Source organism: Grammomys surdaster, unplaced genomic scaffold (genome assembly GCF_004785775.1).
Source record: "Grammomys surdaster isolate TR1022 unplaced genomic scaffold, NIH_TR_1.0 126187, whole genome shotgun sequence".
Classification (NCBI taxonomy): Eukaryota; Metazoa; Chordata; class Mammalia; order Rodentia; family Muridae; genus Grammomys; species Grammomys surdaster.
Window position 1 is genome coordinate 5,036,805 of NW_021620993.1, and position 22,987 is coordinate 5,059,791.

The window sequence follows — 22,987 nt, forward strand, 5'->3', positions numbered from 1 at the left end:
TTTTTATTTCAAAATAGCAAGGTAAATTTCTAAACACTACCTTTAGGGGAAAGAATATTTCAAATAAGGATTCTAAAAAGTAAAAGTAAAAGTTTTAATAAATTTTAATACTATGGCAATGTTTCCCAAAAGCTGAGTGGAAAACCCCTGAAAAGAACTGTTTACAGTTTACAGAAATGTGACGTATTAAGTTCCAAACTTAACTGAATCAATGGTAAGCTCACTAAGGCAAGGAACAGCTTATGTAAAATACTGTACTCACCCTCACAGCTGTACAAGCCAACTTGCAAGTAACAGAAGATTCATCCTTCAAAGTTTTCTGCAGTAAAGGAATGCAGTCCACCAGAGAAAATGTATTTCCTAACCAGAAAAATGAGTAAGAAATATCTCTATAGAAACATGAACATGGCAATAGTATCCAGAAAAGACACCAGAACAAACTGTCCAGTTACCTGTCAGGGTTCTGATGTTGCCCAGCCAGTCACCAACACGGAGACGGGACCTGTTGAGGATGGCATAGACAAGGGTCCCACAGAGAATAGCAGTAGCTCCTCGGACTTGGGGGTCTCCGTGATCGATGTAGTTCAAGACGTCAGAGACATACTGGTCCTCTGTGGAGGACACAAAGGGCCCAGCCTGTACCTTCTCTCTCCACCATCAAATTTATACTACAAATGAAGCTTCATTCTCAGAAAAGGAGGAAAAGGGAGCACTTGACATCTGCAAAGGACCTCACTATAATTTCCTAAGTAGTAAAAGATGTTTGGGGTTTAAAGGCTCTAGAGTCATCACATGGAAATTATCTCAATATGTCAGAATTTCTAAATTGTGATTCCATGTTGTCAGATTAAAATCCAACTTCCAAGATTTTTTTTGAAAATAAAAGATTAGAAACAATCAATCTAGTATATATTTGTTAACTTTAAACTCAATAACACAGGTTTGCCTTGTCACTCAAAAAAAGAAAGAAGGTGGCAGACACTTTCTGCTCCAGAACAACTGTGTCCAACAGCAGACAGGGTGTGGTGCTGTCCTGACCAGTCTGAATATGGATGTGGCCCAGGTGAATGTGATACAGAGCAATTTAACAATGCAGCCTATGATTTAAGAATAATAGAATATGTGTATAAATAATTTTTACATTTCCAGATTTTTACTTTATAACTTATGTGGTCATGTGTATGGAAACTACACATAAGGGGAGTCAGGAGACCAAGAACATGACCATATGGGGAGCTCTAACACAGCTGAACTATATACGCTAACTAGAAACACTCACTGCTCTAAGACAAAAGAAGGCAAGGCTGTGTGATAGCTTAAGTACAAATTAACCGGTAAAAAAAGTGAACTGTCAACATACCAGTACTTTCCACGGTATTAAGAGGTACTTTGTACAGTTTGCTGAAGAACGATTCTGGATGAAGGGCCACAGCTGCACCAATACAGCTGAGGGCCAGGGCCTTCACACTGACTCTTACATCTCTGTCTGGAACCAGTGCTGCAAAGGAACCACCCAGGCCCTTTTAGTCTTTTCCAAAAAACAAAACTCACCTCTCTCATTCCCTCTGTTAGCAGAAATGGAAAGTAAACTTCACCCTGATTACCAGATACCAATAGACCAACAAAGTGACTTCTGAACCCGTAAGTGTCCCCTCAACTCTGCATCTACTCTGCTGTACTTACCTTTCTTTTCACCAGTCAACAAAAAGGAAGCAGATAAAAGACGGACACAATGTACCAGAGGAGCAGAATCATCATCATGAGACTGTCCTATGTCACCTTTGATTCGGCAAGGCTAGAACACAGAAGTAAACATTTGATTCACTAGTTCAATCAAGAAAATAAACCACATAAGGGTTAGAGACAGAGATGCCTATACTTGGCCACCTCCATAGCTGCTCGCAAAGAGAACACAGTTGGAACTCTTAAACAGAGCCACAGGGTGTAGCAAGAGACAAGCTTAGTATGTAGAAGGTTCACTGGACAGGAAGGTGCTAAGACACAGCATTCAAGAAACACTGTTCACATTGGCAAGTCATAAGTGTCTATAGAAAATTGTAAGTTCTAGGCCAGCCAAGGCTATATAGTGAGACCATGTACCAAAATACTCCAAAACATATTCATAAACAAAACGATACTAGGCAAAGGAATAAGTTGGAGAAGCTCAAAGGTTGGAAGGATACAAAAGAACCTGGAGAGCACTCTCTAAGGAAGACATTTTGACAGATACAATTAAATGACAAAATATATTCCTGATCTCAGGGAACTTAAAGTTAATTGTACGTTTACATGCAATGTGCATGTAAAGCAAACAACAGAGAAAGAAATGTTTTAATCAGTTGAGTGAGCAAAACTAAGAACTGCTGTAAAGCTCTGCATAAGCCTCAAATGAATAATACAGGTTATCAGGCAGGAGAGGGCTCAGCACAGAGTGCATCTATGTAGGGAGGAGTGTCTGGAGACAGAACTAATGCAACTGTTTAAGAATTTGGGTATCCCTGGAGAGGCAAAAAAAAAAAAAAAAAAGGCTTGGGAGTGTTCAGTGTTTCTAGGGGAAAGTTCCTAGCCCAGAGCTGGAACAACAAAACAAATGAAACGAACAAGTGAAAGTGGCAAAAGCCAGGGAAATTACAACCTCTCACACACAAGCTGTTCCTTCCTATGACGCTCACCTTGCTTTCTGGGTCTCCAGCTTCAGCAACTTCATCTCTTGATACAAACTTATCTATACTGCTGTCAGAAGGCTGCCTGCTATGACCCATTCTTTCCAACAAGTGTGCCTGTTGAAGAGCTTTAAAAATAGAAATCATAATTAAGGGATAAGTCCAATCAAAATATGTACATATTTACACAGAGATAATATATAGATACCAATTTAAATCAAAGTCTGATTACACCTAAATTGCCATCTTCAATTTTAAAAAAAATAACACCAAAAGGTTTCTTCTTGAAATAAAGATAAAAAAGTCTTGCCGGGTAGTAGTGTTTCATGCCTTAAATCCTAGCATTTGGATGTCAGAGGCAGGCAGATCAAGTTCAAGGCCAGCTTGGCCTATAGAGTAAGTTCCAGGATAGCTGGAGCTACACAGAAAAACTCTGTCTGGAGAAACAAAAACAAACAAACAAACAAACAAACAAACAAACAAACAAGAAAGGATAAAGATATGTAAGGCTGAAAACATTTCCATCATAAAAGTGAACTTACCCAGAGAAGAGTTTCTGAAAACATCTGAGACTTCACCAGAAAGAACACCTGCAGCTTCCTCTTCATCTTCCTCCTGTGGTTGTCCCATCTGCATGCCTAAATACTGGCTGTCAGCACCATCTAACACCTGAACAGATAAAGGGGGACTGTCAGGCAAGAGTCCTTCAACATGAAGGAACAGCCACCAACAGAGCTGAGCATGTGGTCATAGAAGGATAAACACTTTATGATAAACATATGGCATGAAGGACCTACAGTCATCAAACCTGTACTATAAAAAAGACCACTCATTTCCAGAGGAGGACACAAGCCTTTACAGGGCCAAGGTTTCAGAAGAAGACTTAATGGAGGTATATGTAGTGATGAATACACCACTGAACTATAGATATGATCTATGAGATAACTTGGTTGTTATTTTACTACACTAAGAAGAGAAAGAGGAAGAGGAGAAGAAAACAGCTATTTAGAATGCAGGCCAAGTATGGCTCATGTCCACATTCCCAACAGTCCAAAGCTAAAGTAGGCAGATCTCAAATTTAAGGTCAGTCTGGGATAGGACCCTGTTTCAGAAATATAAAACAAAAACAAACTGACAAGCAAGTTTAAAAAGCAAAACAAACAAAAAATACCTCACAATTCAGCACACACTTGCACCAAACTTTCTGATTATTCAATCTCTGAGGTGATTCCTGTCCACGAACTTAGAAATCACAGGGACAGAAATATGCACTACTTTAAAATGGAATGTGGTGTAAATACATTGAGAGATCAGAGCTAAAAATAACAGAGTACTAATATCACCACCCACATTTCAGTAAGACCACAGATACTTTCAATAACGAACTCCTTGAAAAATTCAAAGCAGTTATTCAAACAGGCCTAATCAGGTATTAAAAATATGTCATGTGTACAAGGTGCATATAAGTAACCTGACTTCAATCTCCATGGCTCAATACAAAAGATACTAGGTAATTTCTTCAGTGAAGGCATCTAACAAGGCAAGTTCTTTATTAAACATCTGAGCTGGGGGCCTTTTAGTATTATGTGTAGTAATACAGAAAAATGAGCAGGAGGGTCCTAGTGTGGGCATCCAAGAATAAGCTCAGAAGACAAAAGAACCAGTGTGCCCTCTGCCCACTCACAATTTCAGAACTGTCTGAAGGAGTCACAGCTGAATCAGGTCCTTCAGTGGTGGTCTGAGAACTGTCACTGATGGGTGAGGAAGCCTGGGTCCCATCATTCAGGTCCATAGCAGGGTCGGATGGGACAGCACTGAACTGGCTGGAGCTGTGGCTCAAGATGTCTTCCTCATCCCCATCAGTAGCAGCACTGGTCAAATCACAGCCGGACAAATCCACAGAGTCTGCTTGAAGTGTGTGCTGGGATCGAGGCTGCTCAGTGATGATGTCGTGACCCACAGAACCAGGAGTGGAAACACCCGAAGAAGCTGTGAGCTCTCCACCAATCTCACTCTTCACAGAGGCTAGAGACACAGAGAAACTCAGTTGTCAAATGGACAGAGGAAACAGTAGCTAAGGAATCAAACTATGGAAAATGACAAAAGGTTCATTGTATTGAATGTTCTAACTATTAAACAGCTTGGAGCATAGTGAAGAAAAAGTCAAGTAGCACAGTTCAGCTGGTTGGAACAAGCAAATTCTTCATGGCTGTGAATATTTTCAAATGTGTTCCATCACAAAAGCCAAGCTGAAGCTCTTACAGCATTTCTAAAGCCACATATAGAATGTGTGTAACTCAAAAGCAGCTGGGGCAGGGACACAAGCAGACTCCCAGAACACTAGTGAACACAGCACCCTTTGATAGGCTTGCCTTCTTCTAAGTCCTGTTCATCTCCACTCCAATCCTAGCCTCCTGTAGGATAAACACACTCCATCTTTTCCTAGTTTAATTTTGAAATTTTCTCTTACAAACACTATGTGAGATCAAAATCTCTTCAGTGCCCATTCTATAGTAGCCAACTCCAATATTTAACATTTATTCATCCTTAAACGTTTGGAAGGGCTTGCAAAAAAAGTAGTTGATTTGTATTGGAGGAAATGAAAGGTACTGATGGTTCGGAACAGTGAGACTGTACCAATAAAAGCATGCTTTCAGAATGCTGACAAAATAAAACATTAAATATAAAACCAAAGTCACTTCAAAACCATGAACAAGGTGTGAGCAGTAAATCCTGATGAAGGCGACTGGGTCACAGGCACTTGAGGTTTACACTAGCCTAGGCACGCCAAAGTTTTTGTTCTGTTGATTTGTTTATCTTGGAAGCAGGGAGAAAGACCGCTGACATTATTCAGGTTTTCCTACCCAAGGATCTTTGTTTTATTTTTATTTACCTAACAATAAATATAACTGAAGCCGTTGGCATTTTATCTATTTATTAGTGTCTTAAAATAATACCTGTGTTTTCAAAGAACACAAATAATCTCATGTAACCACTTGCAAGCAAAAATATATTTTTTCAAGTTAAATTACATAGTTCTTCAACCCACTGTCCTGATCATAGACCATTTAATTCATAAGACAACTCCATTTATCATCTGCTATCAAAAACATATGCTCAAGGATAATAGGTCAATTTTTGAATAACCTAAAACAAGAAAAGCACATAGCCAAATACATACAGAGTGAACATTATAAAAGCAGCTGAAGTATAAAAGCCACTTTCTGAGCAGGCCACCCATGCCCCACAATGCTGTGTGTAGGCTGAAGTGCTCAAAGGGGCACGAGATGGCAGATAAATTTGACACTGGCAGTTCATGGACAACAACAACAGCGATGAGTACCTGCAAAGGCTGAGCTGCTGACATCTGACCTGGACTCCGAGTCATCTTCTAAGGCTTCTTCCTCTCCTAAGAGCACTTTGCCTAGTAAATAATACAGCAATATTCCTTTTTAATTTTGCTAAAAATAATGGGCTCTTTTTTTTTAAGATCAAATAAATAGTGAGGTATGATAGTGTACACTTTTACTCCCAGCACTTAGGAGATAGAAAGCATGCCAATCTCTGTGAGTTTGAGGTCAGCCACATCTACAGAGTGAGTTTTAGTCCAAACCAAAGCTACATAGCAACTCTACCTCAAAAATCAAATAAGCATACATTCTGAACTGAAAAATCACAGGCATATTTAATTTACCCTAATACAATTTATCCATCATCTATTTTATATTACTACAATGTTAAAAGAATGGAAAAAAGTAACTTTTAAACTACTGTAAAAGCAGTAAGTCTACAAGAGAACAAGAGGCAGAAGTAATTACTATTGAATTATACCACAAAATACAGTATGGCTAAGACTCTGAAAAGACAAAATATTTTCTAGTAGAATTTTAAAAATATACCTTATAGTTTATTTAAAGTTATATTAGGAAAAAAATCAGATTTAATATCTTTATAGTTATATTACATATAAACATCATTAAACTATACCAAATTACACTTTGATCTTGTCAGCTTGATTGAACAGAGATATTCTTAGGGAATTTTCAGAGAAGGTTAACTAAAAGGGAAGACTAGTGCTTGGTGTTTACATGTTGAAATAGAAAGTTAAGAGGAAGCCCACCAACACAAGTATCTGCTTTCTGGTTGCTGTTCTACCAAACCTTCCCTGCTGTGACAGACCAAGACCTTTGAAACAGCGGCCAAAAATAAGTCTTTCCCTTGACGTTGTTCATTTCAGGAATGTTATCATACAGAGGAAAACTAAAACACATACTATCTAGCTATTAGCCTTTAATGTTACTGTTCTTCAAGTAATAAGAGTTGTGATAATTTCCATGAAATTATATGATATAACATTAAAGGCATAAGCTAATTACCTAAGAGAACACAAATTTATTTAAAAATCAACACAGCAACTAGACATAAATACAAACAGAACCTTTTATTAACAAAACATGTAGTTTAAAAAGATCAAAACTCAAGGACAGTGAATTTGAATCTTAATGAAGCAGTTTCTACCCTCCAAGTCACTGGCTGATTATGTTCTGGAAAAAGTTCTCCCAGGGCAGATTCCATGAAGACAAAAAATGAGAGCTGTCAACAGAGAAGAGACTGCTGGCCCTTTGCTGAAGCCTATGTGCTCCACAACACTTTTTATCTATCTCGTATCTAGCAGATTACACTTGGCTTAGTTAGGGCTTCTGTGGCTGTGATAATATTCCATGACCAAAAGTAACTTGGGGAAATCTGAGGGAAATTGGGGAAGGGACCTGGAGGCAGAAACTGAAGCACAGACCTTGGAGAATACTACTTACTGGCTTGCTCAGCCGGCTTTCTTATAACACCCAGAACCACTAGCCCAGGGGTAGCAGTGCCCAGAGGGAGCTGGGCCTTTCTATATCATTAATCAAGAAAATGCATCACAAGTTTATCCACAGACCTATCTAATGAGGACATTTTTAAACTAAGGTTCCTACTTCCAAAATGACTCTATCTTGTATCAAGTTGATATAAACTAGCCATCACAACACTTGAAAAAAAGAATCTTTGTTAGAACAAAAAAGTATTAAAATCCCCAGTCTGAAGAAAAAAATCATCAGGAGATCCAGAAAATAGTACAGATGAGAAGTCATCTCAATAATATCACCTTTGTCACCATCTTTGGACAAAGTGACCGTGGAAAAAGTTATCAGAGTGATTTTACCAAGTGCCCACTGATCTCTCCTAGATCAAGAATAGAGAGTATATTTCTCAGAGTTCTTCTGGCCTTACTACAATGGATCAAACATTTGGTTTTCTTTTTAAGAGGCAAGGTCTTCCCAGTAGCCCAAAAGACTTCTATCTCACCTTCCAGGTGACATCTAGCTCCCAAATTCTTCAAGTAAATGTTCTCTTAATTCAATGGAGACTAGAATATTATTCCTGTGAAGAACTTATTCAAAAGTGAGGTATACTGTCATCCTGGCAAGTAGGAAGTACAGGCAGAGAGATACTGAGTTCAAGGGCAGCTCACACTACAGTGAGGCCTTGTCTCAAAATTTAAAAAAGAGGAAAAACACACAAACCCTCATTTAATATGGCAAATAATACTGTACTTTCAATTTTAAAATTGCTCAAATTATGACACAAAAAACAAATTCATATTTTAAGATTTTAAAAATAAAAATGACAGCAATTCTTTTCCATGGAAATTCATAATGTAAAATTAAATTGCAGCTGCTGCAAACTGACCACGTGTATAAAACTATCAGGTCATATCAGAAACTCTGGAATAAAAATAAGTCAGAAAACACATATGTAAGAAGTTAAATATGGCTGAAAATTGATAATGAGGCATGAACAAAATGAAGAACCAAACAAAATAATCTATTTAATATACCTAATAATAAAATTCATCAAGAAGGGAAGTTAGGGTTGGAGAGATTACTCAGTGGTTAAGAGCACTGGCTGCTCTTCCAGAGGTCCTGAGTTCAATTCCCAATAACCACATGGTGGTTTACAACCACCATGTGTAATGAGGTTCGATGCCCTCTTCTGGTATATTTGAAGGTAGTGACAGTGTAATCATATAAATGAAACAAATAATGTTTAAAAAAAGAAGAAGAAGAACAGAAGTTACTTTTATAAAGTATAGTGGTAGACTCTCTAAAGTGGTACGAGCCCAGCTGCATCTTTAAGATTTCAGTGGAGAACAGCCAGACCCAGCAGTTTGTATATTATACCATTGTTCTTCAGTAGTCACAAGGCAGGGAAACAGCTGCAAGAGTCTATAGTCCACAAGTTTAAAATATTTGCTCTCTGGTCCCTTACAGAAAGTTTGCTAACCTTTGATCTCAAACATTAGAAATTATGATAAACAACTGTAATATAAACAATTCTTTTTTTTTTTTTTTTTTTTTTTGGTTTTTTCGAGACAGGGTTTCTCTGTATAGCCCTGGAGGTCCTGGAACTCACTCTGTAGACCAGGCTGGCCTCGAACTCAGAAATCCGCCTGCCTCTGCCTCCCAAGTGCTGGGATTAAAGGGGTGCACCACCACCACCCAGCAATATAAACAATTCTTAAACAGCAGAAAACTTCGGATTCCAGCAGTATTCATACACTTACTCTGGGAGGAATTATAAGCAGAATCTAATGCATTACGCAAACACAGAAATGGCAGTTCAACTGAACACAACACTCGAATTTTGAGATAATCACCTTTTTGCTTTCTTGAGAGAACAGGGCTGCATGAGGAACCCCCTCCAGCTGTAAATCACAGAAAGTAACAGAAGAAAGTAAGGTAATAAGCTGCTAAAATCTGTAAGAAATTCAAAAATCCTCAAAAAGCTTGACTCACTGCACTTTAAAAGCCAAATTAAAACTATAAAATCTCACATTATTTGGACAACCAGAAGTCAGACATAAGCTTTCATTGGAAAAAGTTACTAGAGATGTGTATTTATGTTCATTGTGTATATGATATGCTTTCCACAAAAATAAGAATTCTTTAATGACAAGAACAGCAGAAAAACATGTTCTGTTCATAGTCCAGGCAAACTTTTAAGCACACAAGGCCATAAGAATATTTCCAGGTAGACTGTCTCTAATTTGTCAGCTATAATAAATCTGGCTCCCCAATGTAATATTGCAGCGGCAAGCCACGACCAGCCAGGGTCAGCAGAATTTGTTAAAGCCTGCTAAATGTCAGATCACATCTAGAGGTTGGCATGCCCAGATTCCTATCTGTCCCACCATCCAAGAGTGGATCATGTCAGACAGGGCAAGCTGCCACTACCTAATCTACGGCTCAAACTCTTTGAGTATCAAGAAGAACAGAGACCAGGTTAGGGAGGAGTCATCGAGGATCAGGATCCTCTAAAGTCAGGATCCAAGTAAAAAAAGAACACTAAATTCCCCCAAAACACACAAAAATCTATTCATCCCTGGCAATCAAACATGAGAGTCCTGGAAATTGCCTAATATTTCTATTTCACTGCATTCAAAATAGAGGTGACAAGCCAGAAAATTAGGAGACCAGGCTTTAAAGGTGTGACCTCATTCTGTCATCTAATTCTCCTTTCTAAACCATAGATTTATCTGCAAACGCAGAAAGATGCCTAGATTGTAAGCTTGGGCAAGGAATTTAGGCATGGATAGCTCAGCACAGCACAGCCCCATAAAGCAACAGAAGGAAACATGCCTTAATGCACAGTGGTTAGAAGATGACCTTGCTGAGAACGCACCTAAAAGTTCCACAATGCTCCCGCTGCGGCCTCGGCCCTGGGCCTCCTCTTGAACCAGAGTGAGCTGCCCCAGACCTCCTGGTGTGGTCAGTGCTTGCAGCAGCTCAGGTGGAGGGGTACGGAAGAGCTGCTGCAGGAGCTCCAGTGCCCCTGTTACCACGTTGTGGTCTTGGTGCTGCGTGTGATGCAAAGTCAGTTCATAAACCTAGGAGCAGAAACACAAGTCTTCAGTAATGTTTAAAATGCATCCTAGGGTTGGAGAGATAGCTCAGCGGTTAAGAGCACTGGCTGCTCTTCCAGAGGTTGTGAGTTCAATTCCCAGCAACCACATGGTGACCCACAACCATCTACAATGGGATCTGATGCCCCCTTCTGGCACGCAGGTATACATGCAGACAGACATAAAATCTTAAAATGCTTCAAAATAAAAAGAAAATTAATAAATACATAAGCATCCCAGATTTCAATTTGTTTTCACTGGCCTTTGTCAGCAAAATTTGCCTTAATTTGTGCCTGTAAAGACCTGTTGTTACTTCTATAGGTAGGGTCATTACTTGTAGCAGGATATCCGCTCCCCCACCCCAACATTTGCAATAAAGCTCGGTAATTGGGGAGGAGTTAAGGTAGGAGGAGTGAAGAGGAGAAGGGAAGAGGAAGGAGAGAAGAAGAGGAAGGAGATTGGCATCCATGGTGGAGGACGAAGTGGTCGAGAGCAGTCCTGGGTAACAATTTATATCTAAAGGTTAGGTATTAGGTAACAACTCTAATTGTGTGAGCATCTTTTTAATTGAGCATTTCCAAATATATAAATCCTTTGGATAATCTTTAAGCATTAAGAGTCTTCCTTCTACTGGGAACCGTGAGCACGGCGGGTATCGTCTGGGGCTTAGCAGAGAACCATGAGGGTGATGGGTTGGCCCAAAATCTATGCTTTGGGCCATGATCTCTATGGAGCTGATGGATGGAACCAGCCGCCCCGGTAATGTCTCATAGGGTGCTTTTGACTTCTGGCTGCTTCTAGATGGGAACAAGGCAGGCGGCTCAGATAGCTAACAGAGCCAGACCGAGCAGCGGGTTTTCTAAATATTACCCGCAACAATTACTATCTGTGTTATTTTCTGAATTTCCATGATTTTTTTCATTTATATTAACTCCTTGGCAATATATAGAGCACTTCCTCTGGAATACCAGTAAGCAAACTCGGGATCTTCATTTCCCAAAACTGATGAATAGGAAAGAAAATAATCTCAATGGACATTTCTGTAGAGGCATCCGATCATCAGAAACACAGCTCAGAATGCCAAGGAGAAAATAGTCACAAATGTTAAGGATGTCAGTCAAAATTTTTTGGTGTTTTTAATAATATACAATACTATGGAAACAATGAGTTTGCAATATAAATATATACTGGACAATTTCAACTATACATATAAAATTAATACTTCACAGGCACTTTACTTTGCAAAGTTTGCCAGCATTAGTTGGTAAGATAACAGCAAAAAATAAACAAATGCAGGCCTAGAGAGACAGCTCAGCAGTTAAGAGCATTGGCTGCTCTTGCAAAGGACCCAGGTTTAATTCTCAGCACCCACACGGCAGTTCAGAACTGTCTATAAATCAAGTTCCAGTAGATCCAACTCCCTCAAAGAGACATACGTGCAGGCCAAACACCAATGGATAATTTCAAAAAGAAACCATACATTTTCCTTTTTGAAGGTTGGTGTAGAACAGAAAATGAAGAGCAAATGCCTCCCAGAAGGTGCCATAGGCTTAGCTCTAGCTCTTCTTATGCTACCTGCATGTATATGCACACCCTAAATCCTGACTGGCAAACTGAGAGCCACAGTCACATCTGGCTTTTTTCTACTCCCCATTCTTGGCTTTTTTGAGATCTGGTCTCATCATGTAGTTATGGATAGCTTGGAGTTCCTACATAGGCCAGGCATTTGCTGAACTCATACTTCTCTCTTGGCATCCCAAGTACTGGGATCACAGGCGTACAATGCTGTGCCTGGATTCTGTGCCTGCTACTGTGGATGAAGTCTCACTGGAACATGGCCACATTTATGGGCTATTTGTGGCTTTCAAACTATAATATTGGGGGGGGGGTACAGAGAAGATGGCTGGACATGCAAAGCTTAACACACATACTCTCTGGCCCTTTGTGGAAAACATGTGTGGTCCCTGCTTTAGGCAAACAACTCATACCTGGTCTGTGGAGATACATCTCCTGACTCCTCAGGAGTGAGTGGGAGTACACCATCACCCAGTTCACTTCTTTCTGTCCCAACACTTCCAGAAACATGCTGCTTCCAAGGAGCACATGTCACACACTTACCACTACTCACTCTTACCTGGACAAGCTGCTGTGCAGAAGGAGAGACTTCCATTTCTTTCCGTGTCACCCCAAAGCTGCCTTTTAGACTTGTGTCCTTGACCTGCTGCTGGAGCAAGGGCACTAGACACCTCAATGTGAGCAACACACCAAGGATCAAGAGAGTGGGGTGTTCTTCCTCCACTGGAACCAGCAGACCTGCAAAGGCACCCAAAGGGGATCAACAGCCAGTCTACTTCTCAGAGAACCACAGTACATGCTGGTAAAAAAAAAAAAAAAAGGGGGAGACCTCCAGGAGTGCCCTGTTGTAAGCCTAGCAGTAAAAGGGAAGGGTGACACAAGCGAGACACAGGCTATGTATACCCAGATCAAGGAGCATCCCTGCAGCATAAACATGTTCTTAGCTTGCCAGGACCTTATAGAGAATAGAACTATATTTGGAATACAGATAGTTGTATCAAATGTCCACATGCTCACTCCAGTAAGATTTGCTCATGTTGATTTTGACAGCAGGAAGACAGAGAGATGGAGAGGGAGAGGGAGAATGAGAATATGAATGCCAGTTTCCCCTAGAGTACCCACAGTATGTTAAGCATAGCCTCAGGCCTCTGATATAGAAGGCCAGGAAGGTGGGTGACGTTATATACCAGCTGGGTGTCCTAGGGACACAGCTGCAGCTGAAAAGTCTCTAAGACCACTTATGGGGTTGCAGCATCCTGTACAACATTCACATTTATTAGTCTATAGCTGCAAATGATCTAGTCCTGATGCCAAAGGTTGGTGTAGTTTAAAAGATTGAGCAGATGCTAAGACTGGGCCAGTGGGCCCTTTCTCTCTTACCTAGGAGCACATTCAGGAGCCAGTTGTAGAAGTACTGTGTCCTCCTAGAGTGCTGGCAGATGCTCACTGCTGAACCAGCTGCTGTCCGCCGCATAGTGGGAGAGCTTGACTTCAGATTTGCTATGAAAGCTTTCAATAGAACCTGAGAACAAAAACCAAGCAGATGAAAGCTAAAGCTCCTGTGGAGCTTATGACACATTTCACAGAATCTCAAATCTTGTAGGGCATAAACTGTGACAAGCTGACACATTTTTCATAGATGGAACAGAAAATCCCAAATTTTCGATGGTCAACAATATATTTACTTCCTTATTAATTGCATTAGGAAGGCTGTGTGATAGTTCAAATGGTAAAGGCATTTGTAGGCAAGGTTGATGGCCTAAATTTGATCACCAGAGCCCACATGAACAAGAAATTGCACAGGCACGCGCGCGCACACACACAGACACACACACATGCATGCATCAGGAACTTGATCACTGTGAGTGACAGTCTCAGTGTCTATAGGCTGCTCATAGTAGTCAAGGACAGAGGTAGTAATAACACTATATAACGTAAAGTTTAAAAACAACTTGGGGGCTGGAGAGATGGCTCAGCAGTTAAGAGCACTGACTGCTCTTCCAGAGGTCCTGAGTTTAATTCCCCAACTATGTGGTGGCTCACAACCATCTCTAATGGGATCTGATGCACTCTTCTGGTGTGTGTGTGTTTAGACAGCTACAGTGTACTCATATAAATAAAAATAAATAAATCTTAAAAAAAAAAAACCTTGACAATAAGGAAAAAGCACTAGACAAATAAGTGCTGGTGCTATACTAAAATACCCTGTATAGACTGGAGCCTGTGTGAGTGGAAGGCTACAACTTCCAGGCATAGCAGTGCACCATGTACCACCTTCTAGGAAATAACAGAGAAGATATTCTTAGTCACCTCCAGAATAAGCCCATAATGGTCTTCTTGACCTTCTCCTTTCATTTATTTAACCTTGTTTCTCTTGTCTTTCTTTCATTTGTCTACTTAGCCTAAATAACTGTGAACTTCATAGCACATTCCATAGTAGAACTGCCATTGTCAGTTTCATCACCAGTGGTAATACATTCATTAGTGGCTGCAATTGATTGTAAGTGCGTCTCTATATCTTGTATGACTTGCTGCTGCTAATATAGTGAATGTGTGTGTGTGTGTGTGTATGTACGTGTGTGTGTGTGTGTGTGCACGCATGCAACAAACACACACATAAGAACTGTGAAAGGAGACTCAGCTTTACTCCTTCCTGTGGACCCTCTCAGCCCTCCCTTCTAGCCTATCCCCATTTCTTCACGTCAGCCTGTTTACCTAGAAGCACTTTATCTGAGACCCCCAGTGACCACACCAGGCTGAGACTTGGGTAGGAATTTTCATCCTACTTCCTGTCTTCCATGTCTCCTATCTCAACCCCTGCCCTGTGGCAGCCTGCCTGCAAGTGTCCTCCTACTCGGACTCCATTCTATGGAAATTCCACTTCTCAGTACAATTCAGGACCCCCAGTCCTTTAATCCTCATCTCTCCAGATACATTTTTTAGAAGTGCCAAATCCCAACTGCTTCCTCCTCAACCCTTTGGGGACCAAATCTAGACAGAAAGACAGCAGCCAGAAAGAGGAGAGAAGTAAAGGAGTCTCCAGGATGACAGAACTGACAAATTCAGGAATCACTGGCTGTTATCAAGCAGAATATGGGATAACTGCCAGAGGAAATAGACCAAATAAGCTATCTAATGAGTAAGAAATGGCACTGCTGTTTGAGATGTCAGAAACAATGAATAATTATTAGGTTTAGAAAACAAGAAGGTATTCAAAAATCATATGTACTTGGGCATATTAAAGTACATATTCAATACAGACTTGACTACTGTAAAAAGATACAAGGGTTAGAGCCAAGTTCACCTCTTCTATAGTTACAAAACAAATGTAAAACTAAAAAATCCAAATCCAGCAAAGTAAGCATTGTTGTGCTTGCCTCTGACACAGAATCAAGGTAAGTAAGAAAGAGTGGCACTCTTTGTTTCTAGAGCACAGCAATGATACATGGCACGGAGACTCCTGACAGTATTGCACAGTGCTCATTTCTGCAACCATGAGAAACTTCCACCACTCCACGGAGGGAGGAATAACAATGACAGCAGCAGCAGCAGCAGCAGCAGCAGCAGCTCCCTCAACAATCAGGACAACTGAGTTACACTAAACTCCTTAGACAAATCATTTCCCTTCCTCATTCCAAACTCTATTAAATCACCTTCTTAAGCATCACATTAATATTAACAGGAAACCACTGTAGCTCAGAGAAAAACAACATGTGAAGTTAAAAAGCGTTTATAAACCCAGCTCTGAGAGGGACAAACTCAGGAGACTCACTTGGGCTTTATAGTTTCTAGTCTAGACAAAAATAAATAGAAAAATAAAAAAATAAAAGTAAGCCTAGGGTTCAGAGAAAACTCAACCTCAAGAAGAACAGGCAGAGAGTGACAGAGAAGGACACTAGCATCTCTTCTAGCCTCCATGCACACACTGGCTCATGTGGACACACGTGCAGACACACAAATAAACAATGAGAAAAGGTAGAAGCTGGAGAGTTAGTCGGCTCTGGGGTAAAGAGAACTGGCCGCTCTTTCAGAGGACCCAGATTCCATTTGCAGCACCCAGGTGGTGGCTCACAATCATCTGTAACTTCAGTTCCAGGATATCCAACACTCTTTTCTGGCTTCTGAGAATACTGAGAGGTACATTGACAAAATACCCATATATATATTGTGCCTTGCTTTCTGGGTAATATAAACCAGAGGGCTGTCCTGGTAGTCTTAGGGCATCCACACCCACAAGGCCCATCGGCTCTTCTTCACTCTTTCCTATAAAGTCTCTTTCCTCAGCTGGCCCAAGTGGTCAATTGAGTATACCAAAACCCATCCACTCTGGGGAAATGCCTTTGAATTTGCATGTATAAACTATCTCCCTTGACAACTGACCCCATGAAAGGAAAGCTGAAGTGAAAAGAAGCTCCTGAGAAGCCTCTAAGTGAACCCAACAAGACTCCAGAAGCAATCCCAAATGACTTTCCTCCCAGAGGTCCTAAGCCTCACTAGACTCAAGCCAAGAGGCAATAGCCATACCTTAATTTCATTGTCATTTGCAAAATTGCCAAAAGAAGCCATAATTTTAGGAACAGCTGCAGCCAAGGTCTCCTGAACTGATTCCTCCGGTCTTTTGCATGTTCGGGTCAAGCATGGAAGAAGATTCACCAGGTAAGGCCTGTTTGTACAAGAGGAATATTCATCATTCTTCAGGTCTCCTCTGTTAAGAAACATAAGCTCATTATTCCCTGACAGGAAAAACACGGTTTTATAGGTGAATTAGTTCTCAATGGAGACCACAATGTTCAACTACAAGTACAGGACGCATAAATGCTGATGAAGCTCAACTGTCCTTCATCTCTCCCGTGAGTTACAAAAAACACTAAGAAGTTAGGTGTAGGGACAAGCGAGATGGCCTTGTGGGTAAAGGTACCTGCTGATAAGCCTGAAGACCCAAGATTGATCCCTGGGACCAACATAGAAAGGAGAGAATTAGCTATACGTTATCCTCACCCATATGGCATAGCACACACATACAAAGACAAACAGACAAATAAAATGCAATTAAAAGGTTGGGTTTAAATATTATTTTCCAAGTGTTAGTATTAGCTCTTTTTTGAAGGTCTGGTAGAATTCTGCAGTAAAGCCACCTGGCCCTGGGCTTTTTTGGTTGGGGGGTTTTTAATGACTTCTATTTCCTTAGAGGATACGGGCCTGTTTAGATAGTTTACCTACTCTTGTGTTATCTATCTAGAAAATCATCCATTTCATCTAGATCTTCCAGTTTTGTTGAGTATAGACTTTTGTAGTAGGATCTGATGATTTTTTAAATTTCCTCAGATTCTGTTGGTACGTCTCCTTTTTCATTTCTGATTTTGTTAATTTGGATACAGTCTCTGTACCCTTTAGTTAGTTTGGCTAGGGGCTTATCTATCTTGTTGATTTTCTCAAAGAAAAAATTGGTTTTGTTGATTCTTTTATCATTCTATTTGGTTGATTTCGGCCCTGAGTTTGACTATTTCCTGCCATCTACTCCTCCTGGGTGTGTTTGCTTCTTTCTGTTCTAGGGCTTTCAGGTGTACTGTTAAGTTCCTAGTGTAGGATCTCTCCAATTTCTTTATGAGAGCACTTTAGTGCTATAAATTTTCCTCCTAGCACTGCTTTCATTGTGTCCCATAAGTTTGGGTATGCTGGGTCATCCATCATTTTCACTGAATCCTAGAAAGTCTTTAGTTTCTTTCTTTATTTCTTCCCTGGCCAAGTTATCATTCAGTAGAGAGTTGTTCACTTTCCATGGGTATGTGGGTTTCTGTCGTTTCTGTTGTTATTGATATTGAAGTCTAGACTTAGTCCATGGTGATCTGATAGGATGCATGGGATTATTCTAATCTTCTTGTATCTGTTGAGGCCTGTTTTGGAGAAGGTACCAGGAGGTGCTGAGAAGATATATTCTTTTGTTTTAGGGTAAAATGTTCTGTAGATATCTGTTAAATCCATTTGGTCCATACCCTCTATTAGTTTCACTGTGTCTCTGTTTAGTTTCTGTTCCAATGACCTGTCAAATGATGAAAGTGTGGTCTTGAAGCCTTCCACTATTGTTGTGTGGGGTCCAATGTGTGTTTTGAGCTTTAGTAAAATTTCTTTCATGAATGTTGGTACCCTTACATTTGGGGCATAGATGTTCAGAATTGAGACTTTCTCTTTGTGAATTTTTCCTTTGATGAGTATGAAGTGTCCTTCCCTACTTCACTTGATAACTTTTGGTTGAAAGTCTATTAATGGCTATTAGAATGGCAACTCCTGCTCATTTCTTGGGACCATTTTCTTAGAAGACTTTTCTAGCTTTTTACTCTGAGGTAGTGTCTGTCTTTGTCATTGAGGTGTGTTTCTTGTATGCAGCAAAATTCTGGATCCTGCTTGCATATTAAAGACAGATGACTATTAGTTCCTGTTATGTTTGTTGTAGATGGCATTATATGTATGTGATTCTCTCCTTTTGGTTTTGTAATGAGATGATTAATTTCTTGTATTTTCTTGTACCTTCCTTGTGCTGGAATTTTCATTCTAGAATCCTCTATAGGACTGGATTGGTAGATAGATGTTTAAATTTTGTTTTGCCATGGACTATTTTGGTTTCTCTATCTATGATGATTGAGAGTTTTGCAGAGTTTAGTAGCCTAGACTGGCATTTGTGTTCTCTTAGGGTCTGCATGACCTCTGTCCAGGCTCTTCTGGCTTTTAAGGTCTCTGTTGAGAAGTCTGGTGTAATTCTGATAGGACTGCCTTTATATGTTACTTGGCCCTTTTCTCTTACTGCTTTTAATATTCTTTCTTTGTTCTATGTATTTAGTGCTTTGATTATTATGTGATGAGAGGATTTTCTTTTCTTGTCCAATCTACGATAAAAAAAAAAAACAAACAAACCTCATGTGACAGCACATGTTGGCGAGGATGTGGAGAAAGAGGAACCCTCCTCTATTGCTGGTGGGATTGCAAACTGCTACAACCACTCTGGAAATCAATCTGGAGGTTCCTCAGAAAACTGGATATAGAGCTATTTGAAGACCCAGCTATACCACTCTTGGGCATATACACAAAAGATGTCCCACCATACCACAGAAGCACGCACATGCTCCACTATGTTCATAGCAGCTTTATCTGTGATAGCCAGAAGCTAGAAACAACCCAGATGTCCCACACTGGAAGAATAGATACAGAAAATGTTCATTTATACAATGGAATACTATTCAGCTATTAAGAAGAACGAGGATATCATGAGTTTTTCAGGCCAATGGATGGAACTAGAAAATATCATCCTGAGTGAGGCAACTCAGACCCAAAAGGACATGCATGGTATATACTCACTAGTAAGTGGATATTAGCCAAAAAAATACAGAATACTTAGGATACAATCCACAGAATTAAAGAAGATTAACAAACAGAAGGGCCCAAGTGAGAATGCTTCAATTCCACTTGGGAGGGAGAAGAAAAAAAATATCACAGGATTGGGGGAGAGAGGGAGGGCTCTGGATGGGAGAGGAGACAAGGAGAAAAGGGTAACATGATCAGGTATTGGGATGAAGGCTGGGGGGAAAGACAGGAGAGAAGCCCTGAGAGCCAGCAGAATGAATGGAAATATGCAACCTTGGTGGTAGTGGTGGACCCTCTAGAAAGTACTAGAAACCTGGGAGGTGAGAGACTCCAAGGCCTGACACTATTACTGATGCTATGGTGTGCTTACAGACAGGAGCCTAACATGTTGGGGCCCTTTGAGAGGCCCAACAAGCAGCTGACTGAGACAGAAGAAGATACTTACACCTAACCATTGCACTGAAGTCAGGGACCCCTGTGGTTGAATTAGGGAAAGGCTAGAAGAAGCTGAGGAGGAGGGTGACCCCATAGGAAGACCAGCAATCTTAACTAACCTGGACCCCTGAGATCTCTCAGATACTGAGCCACCAACCAGGCAGCATACACAAGCTGGTCCAAGGCCCTCGACACATCTACAGAAGAGGACTGTCTGGTGTAGCTTCAGTAAGAGAAGACACACCTATCCCTGGAGAGACTTGAGGCCCCAGCAAGTAGGGAGGCCTAGGGTTGTGGGGAGGGGCTATGTGGGGACATCTTCTTGGAGACAGAAGAGGAAGAATGGGTTGAGAAACTGTGGAAGGGCGAACCAAGAGGGGGATAATGAATGGACTGTAAAAAAAAAAAAAAAAGGGTTAAAGATAAATATTAAAAAAAATTTCTCCACAAATTATTAGCAATTATTAAAATAGAATTTAAATAGAAAACAATACTACTTTAAAAAAAAAACTGGAGGGAACAAAGGAGATAGCTTATGCAAAAGTACAGGATATGAGTTCGATCCCTAGCATCCACATAAAAACCCAGACACAGTGGTGCTCACTTGTAATCCCAGCACTAGGGAGTCAGAAACAAGTGAATCTCCGAGGTTAAGGGCCAGACAGCCGAGTCTCATCAACAGATCCAAGAACAGTGAAGACTGTATCTCAAAAAACAAGCTGGCCAGCTCCTGAGGAACTATACCCAGGAATGACATCTCTGACCTCTCTACATACAGGTACTGATGCATATCCTTATACAATAACATTTAAAAAGCAAAATAAAGAATGGACACCATTTTACTGAAAAAGTAGTGTTAAAGGCTACTGTGGGCTAGCTGTTTCCTCCACATTTGACATGACCATTCCTATCATGAAGCAGAGTGGCTGTGGTGACTTATATGGAGACCTTGGAGCCACAGGCAGACAAGAAAATAAGGAGAGCTACAGAGCAGATGCCTAGGACTATGGGATGGTCTGTTACCACTCCCCTTTGGAGAGAAGAAGGGACTGTCATAAGACGTCAAGATTCCAACCATCACGCCTTTGTGCTACAGGGATACATAACCTTAGAAGGACTAAGGTATGTAAAAGGCAAACTGACTGGAGCTGAAGCCTCAAAGGCACAGCTGCTTACGAGTTATCTATGCCTTTATATATAAGCCAAATAAACCCATTAATTTGGTGAGCCAGACTTGATGGGACTTTTGTTTGGTAAGCCAGCTTCTTTTGATTAGAAAGGAGGCCTGCGGATACTACAGCTGTCTTTGTTAGGTAGACATCTGCTACAACTTAGAAGAGGCCTAGAATGTCTGCATAAGGAGGTGATTATTTTTCTGAGACATCAAGCTATCATGAAGAAATAAAACCTATTTGTCTGAAGAACTAACATTGGATCCAATGAGTCAATATAGTATTTCTGAAGTGATAAGACAGAAAAGGGCCAGCAAAGGCTAAATTGTCTCTTGCTTTGAGTGAGAAGACAAGATTTTATCTAAAGAGCACTAGGGAATAATTAAGAGGGTTTAAGGAAGGGCTTGACAAGACGGTCACACTTTTGAATAGCTCTTTTGTCTGCTGTGTTGTAAACCTGGGATGTATTACCTCAATAATATGACAATTTTCAAAGTAAGGCCACTTGAGCTGGAAATGTGGAAGTGTGGTAAAGCGCACACTTAAGCATGTCTAGTCTTAGCACCAAAGCCAACACAAAAATAAATATATCAGTGTAGCAAAAGGAAAGGTTGTGTAAAAAGAAACTTCCTTAGTGATTACATCTCTGTGGCCACATAAAATTCTTACTGAAACTCAACCTAAATTGAACTCATCATTGTTCCTTGTTAATGTGAAGATTTAGAGCACTCTACTGTATTTCTCATGGATAGAGTCAAGGGTCTTTGGGACATGAGCAGTACACTTTACCAGCAGAGGAGAAAAGGAAAGAACTGATATAACTACAGTCATGATTTGTTACTCAAGCCACAAAGCCACATGGTGGGGTGACAGTGAGACTCAGTGGTAAAGCAATTGCCTAGCATACTTAAGGCCCTGGATTGAATACCTAGCACCACAGGAGTCAAGGACGATGGACAAGTTCAAAATTTATGCGCAGTTCATTTACTTCTCCAACCCAAGTGCTACACAAATGCTTATTTTTCAATAATTGCTATACTAGCTGCTGATGAGTCAGAAACAATTTTCAGTCATCTGGCAAATACTCCTTAACCAATACACTGAGTGCTCACTGTATTTGTGTTGGAAATGAAGCACAGAATAGGATGGGGAGACCATGTTACTCTGGAAACACATCCCACAAGTCTCATGGGGAATGATGGGACAAGAAAGAAGCACATTAATAGAGGATGTGAGAATATTCCTAATAGAGATGGATCTTTGGAAAGAAATATAAGAAAGAAATGACAACAGCAACCAGACAGGACACAGATAGGCAACTTACAAGTGGACAAGAATGATCTCTCAAGGGTAGACATCTGCACTGGAACAAACAAGACAGGTAGGACTATCTATTTTCCAAACAAACCTTAAAAATAATACAGAGGTACAACTTACCTGCACTTGTGAGGTCGAACCAGGTGAGCCAGCTCAGCAAACCTCCATAGGGCTGCACGCAAACTTCGAGGAGCACCATTCTAAGTGGAGTTAACAAGTGATGTGTTACATTTAAGAGTCACATGCACTTTCTACAGCTAGATCTACAGTACTGGAGCTGCTTGCATCCTCTCTTGGAGAGTTAAATATTCTCTTTCTCTGTTAATTTAACCAGAGAAAATCCAAACTAACAGTGTGAAATAGATGTTAACTACCTCAAAGATTTTTAAGGTCCAGAGGGCTTCAATTATAAAAATATAGTAGAAAGCAAGAAAGCAAGGAAGCAAGGAAGCAAGGAAGCAAGGAAGCAAGGAAGCAAGGAAGCAAGGAAGCAAGGAAGCAAGGAAGCAAGGAAGGAAGGAAGGAAC

General features: G+C 40.4%; 1 protein-coding gene across 4 annotated transcripts in view; it reads right to left on the minus strand.

The window, feature by feature from the left end:
• The window catches only part of Htt (huntingtin), a 140,813-nt gene that overhangs the window by 85,427 nt on the left and 32,399 nt on the right, over positions 1-22,987 (minus strand). For 3 of the 4 annotated variants that reach the window (XM_028758313.1, XM_028758314.1, XM_028758316.1), the window contains exons 5-18: positions 22,581-22,660; positions 16,705-16,843; positions 13,561-13,702; positions 12,740-12,918; positions 10,386-10,590; positions 9,361-9,408; positions 6,007-6,087; positions 4,348-4,688; positions 3,206-3,332; positions 2,673-2,791; positions 1,684-1,795; positions 1,361-1,498; positions 453-611; positions 263-360 (exon numbers count right to left, since the gene is read on the minus strand). In XM_028758313.1, the coding sequence (XP_028614146.1) occupies positions 263-360; positions 453-611; positions 1,361-1,498; positions 1,684-1,795; positions 2,673-2,791; positions 3,206-3,332; positions 4,348-4,688; positions 6,007-6,087; positions 9,361-9,408; positions 10,386-10,590; positions 12,740-12,918; positions 13,561-13,702; positions 16,705-16,843; positions 22,581-22,660 (1,968 nt within the window). The remainder of the gene's footprint in view (positions 1-262; positions 361-452; positions 612-1,360; positions 1,499-1,683; positions 1,796-2,672; positions 2,792-3,205; positions 3,333-4,347; positions 4,689-6,006; positions 6,088-9,360; positions 9,409-10,385; positions 10,591-12,739; positions 12,919-13,560; positions 13,703-16,704; positions 16,844-22,580; positions 22,661-22,987) is intronic. The other variant, XM_028758315.1, reaches the window with a different exon arrangement.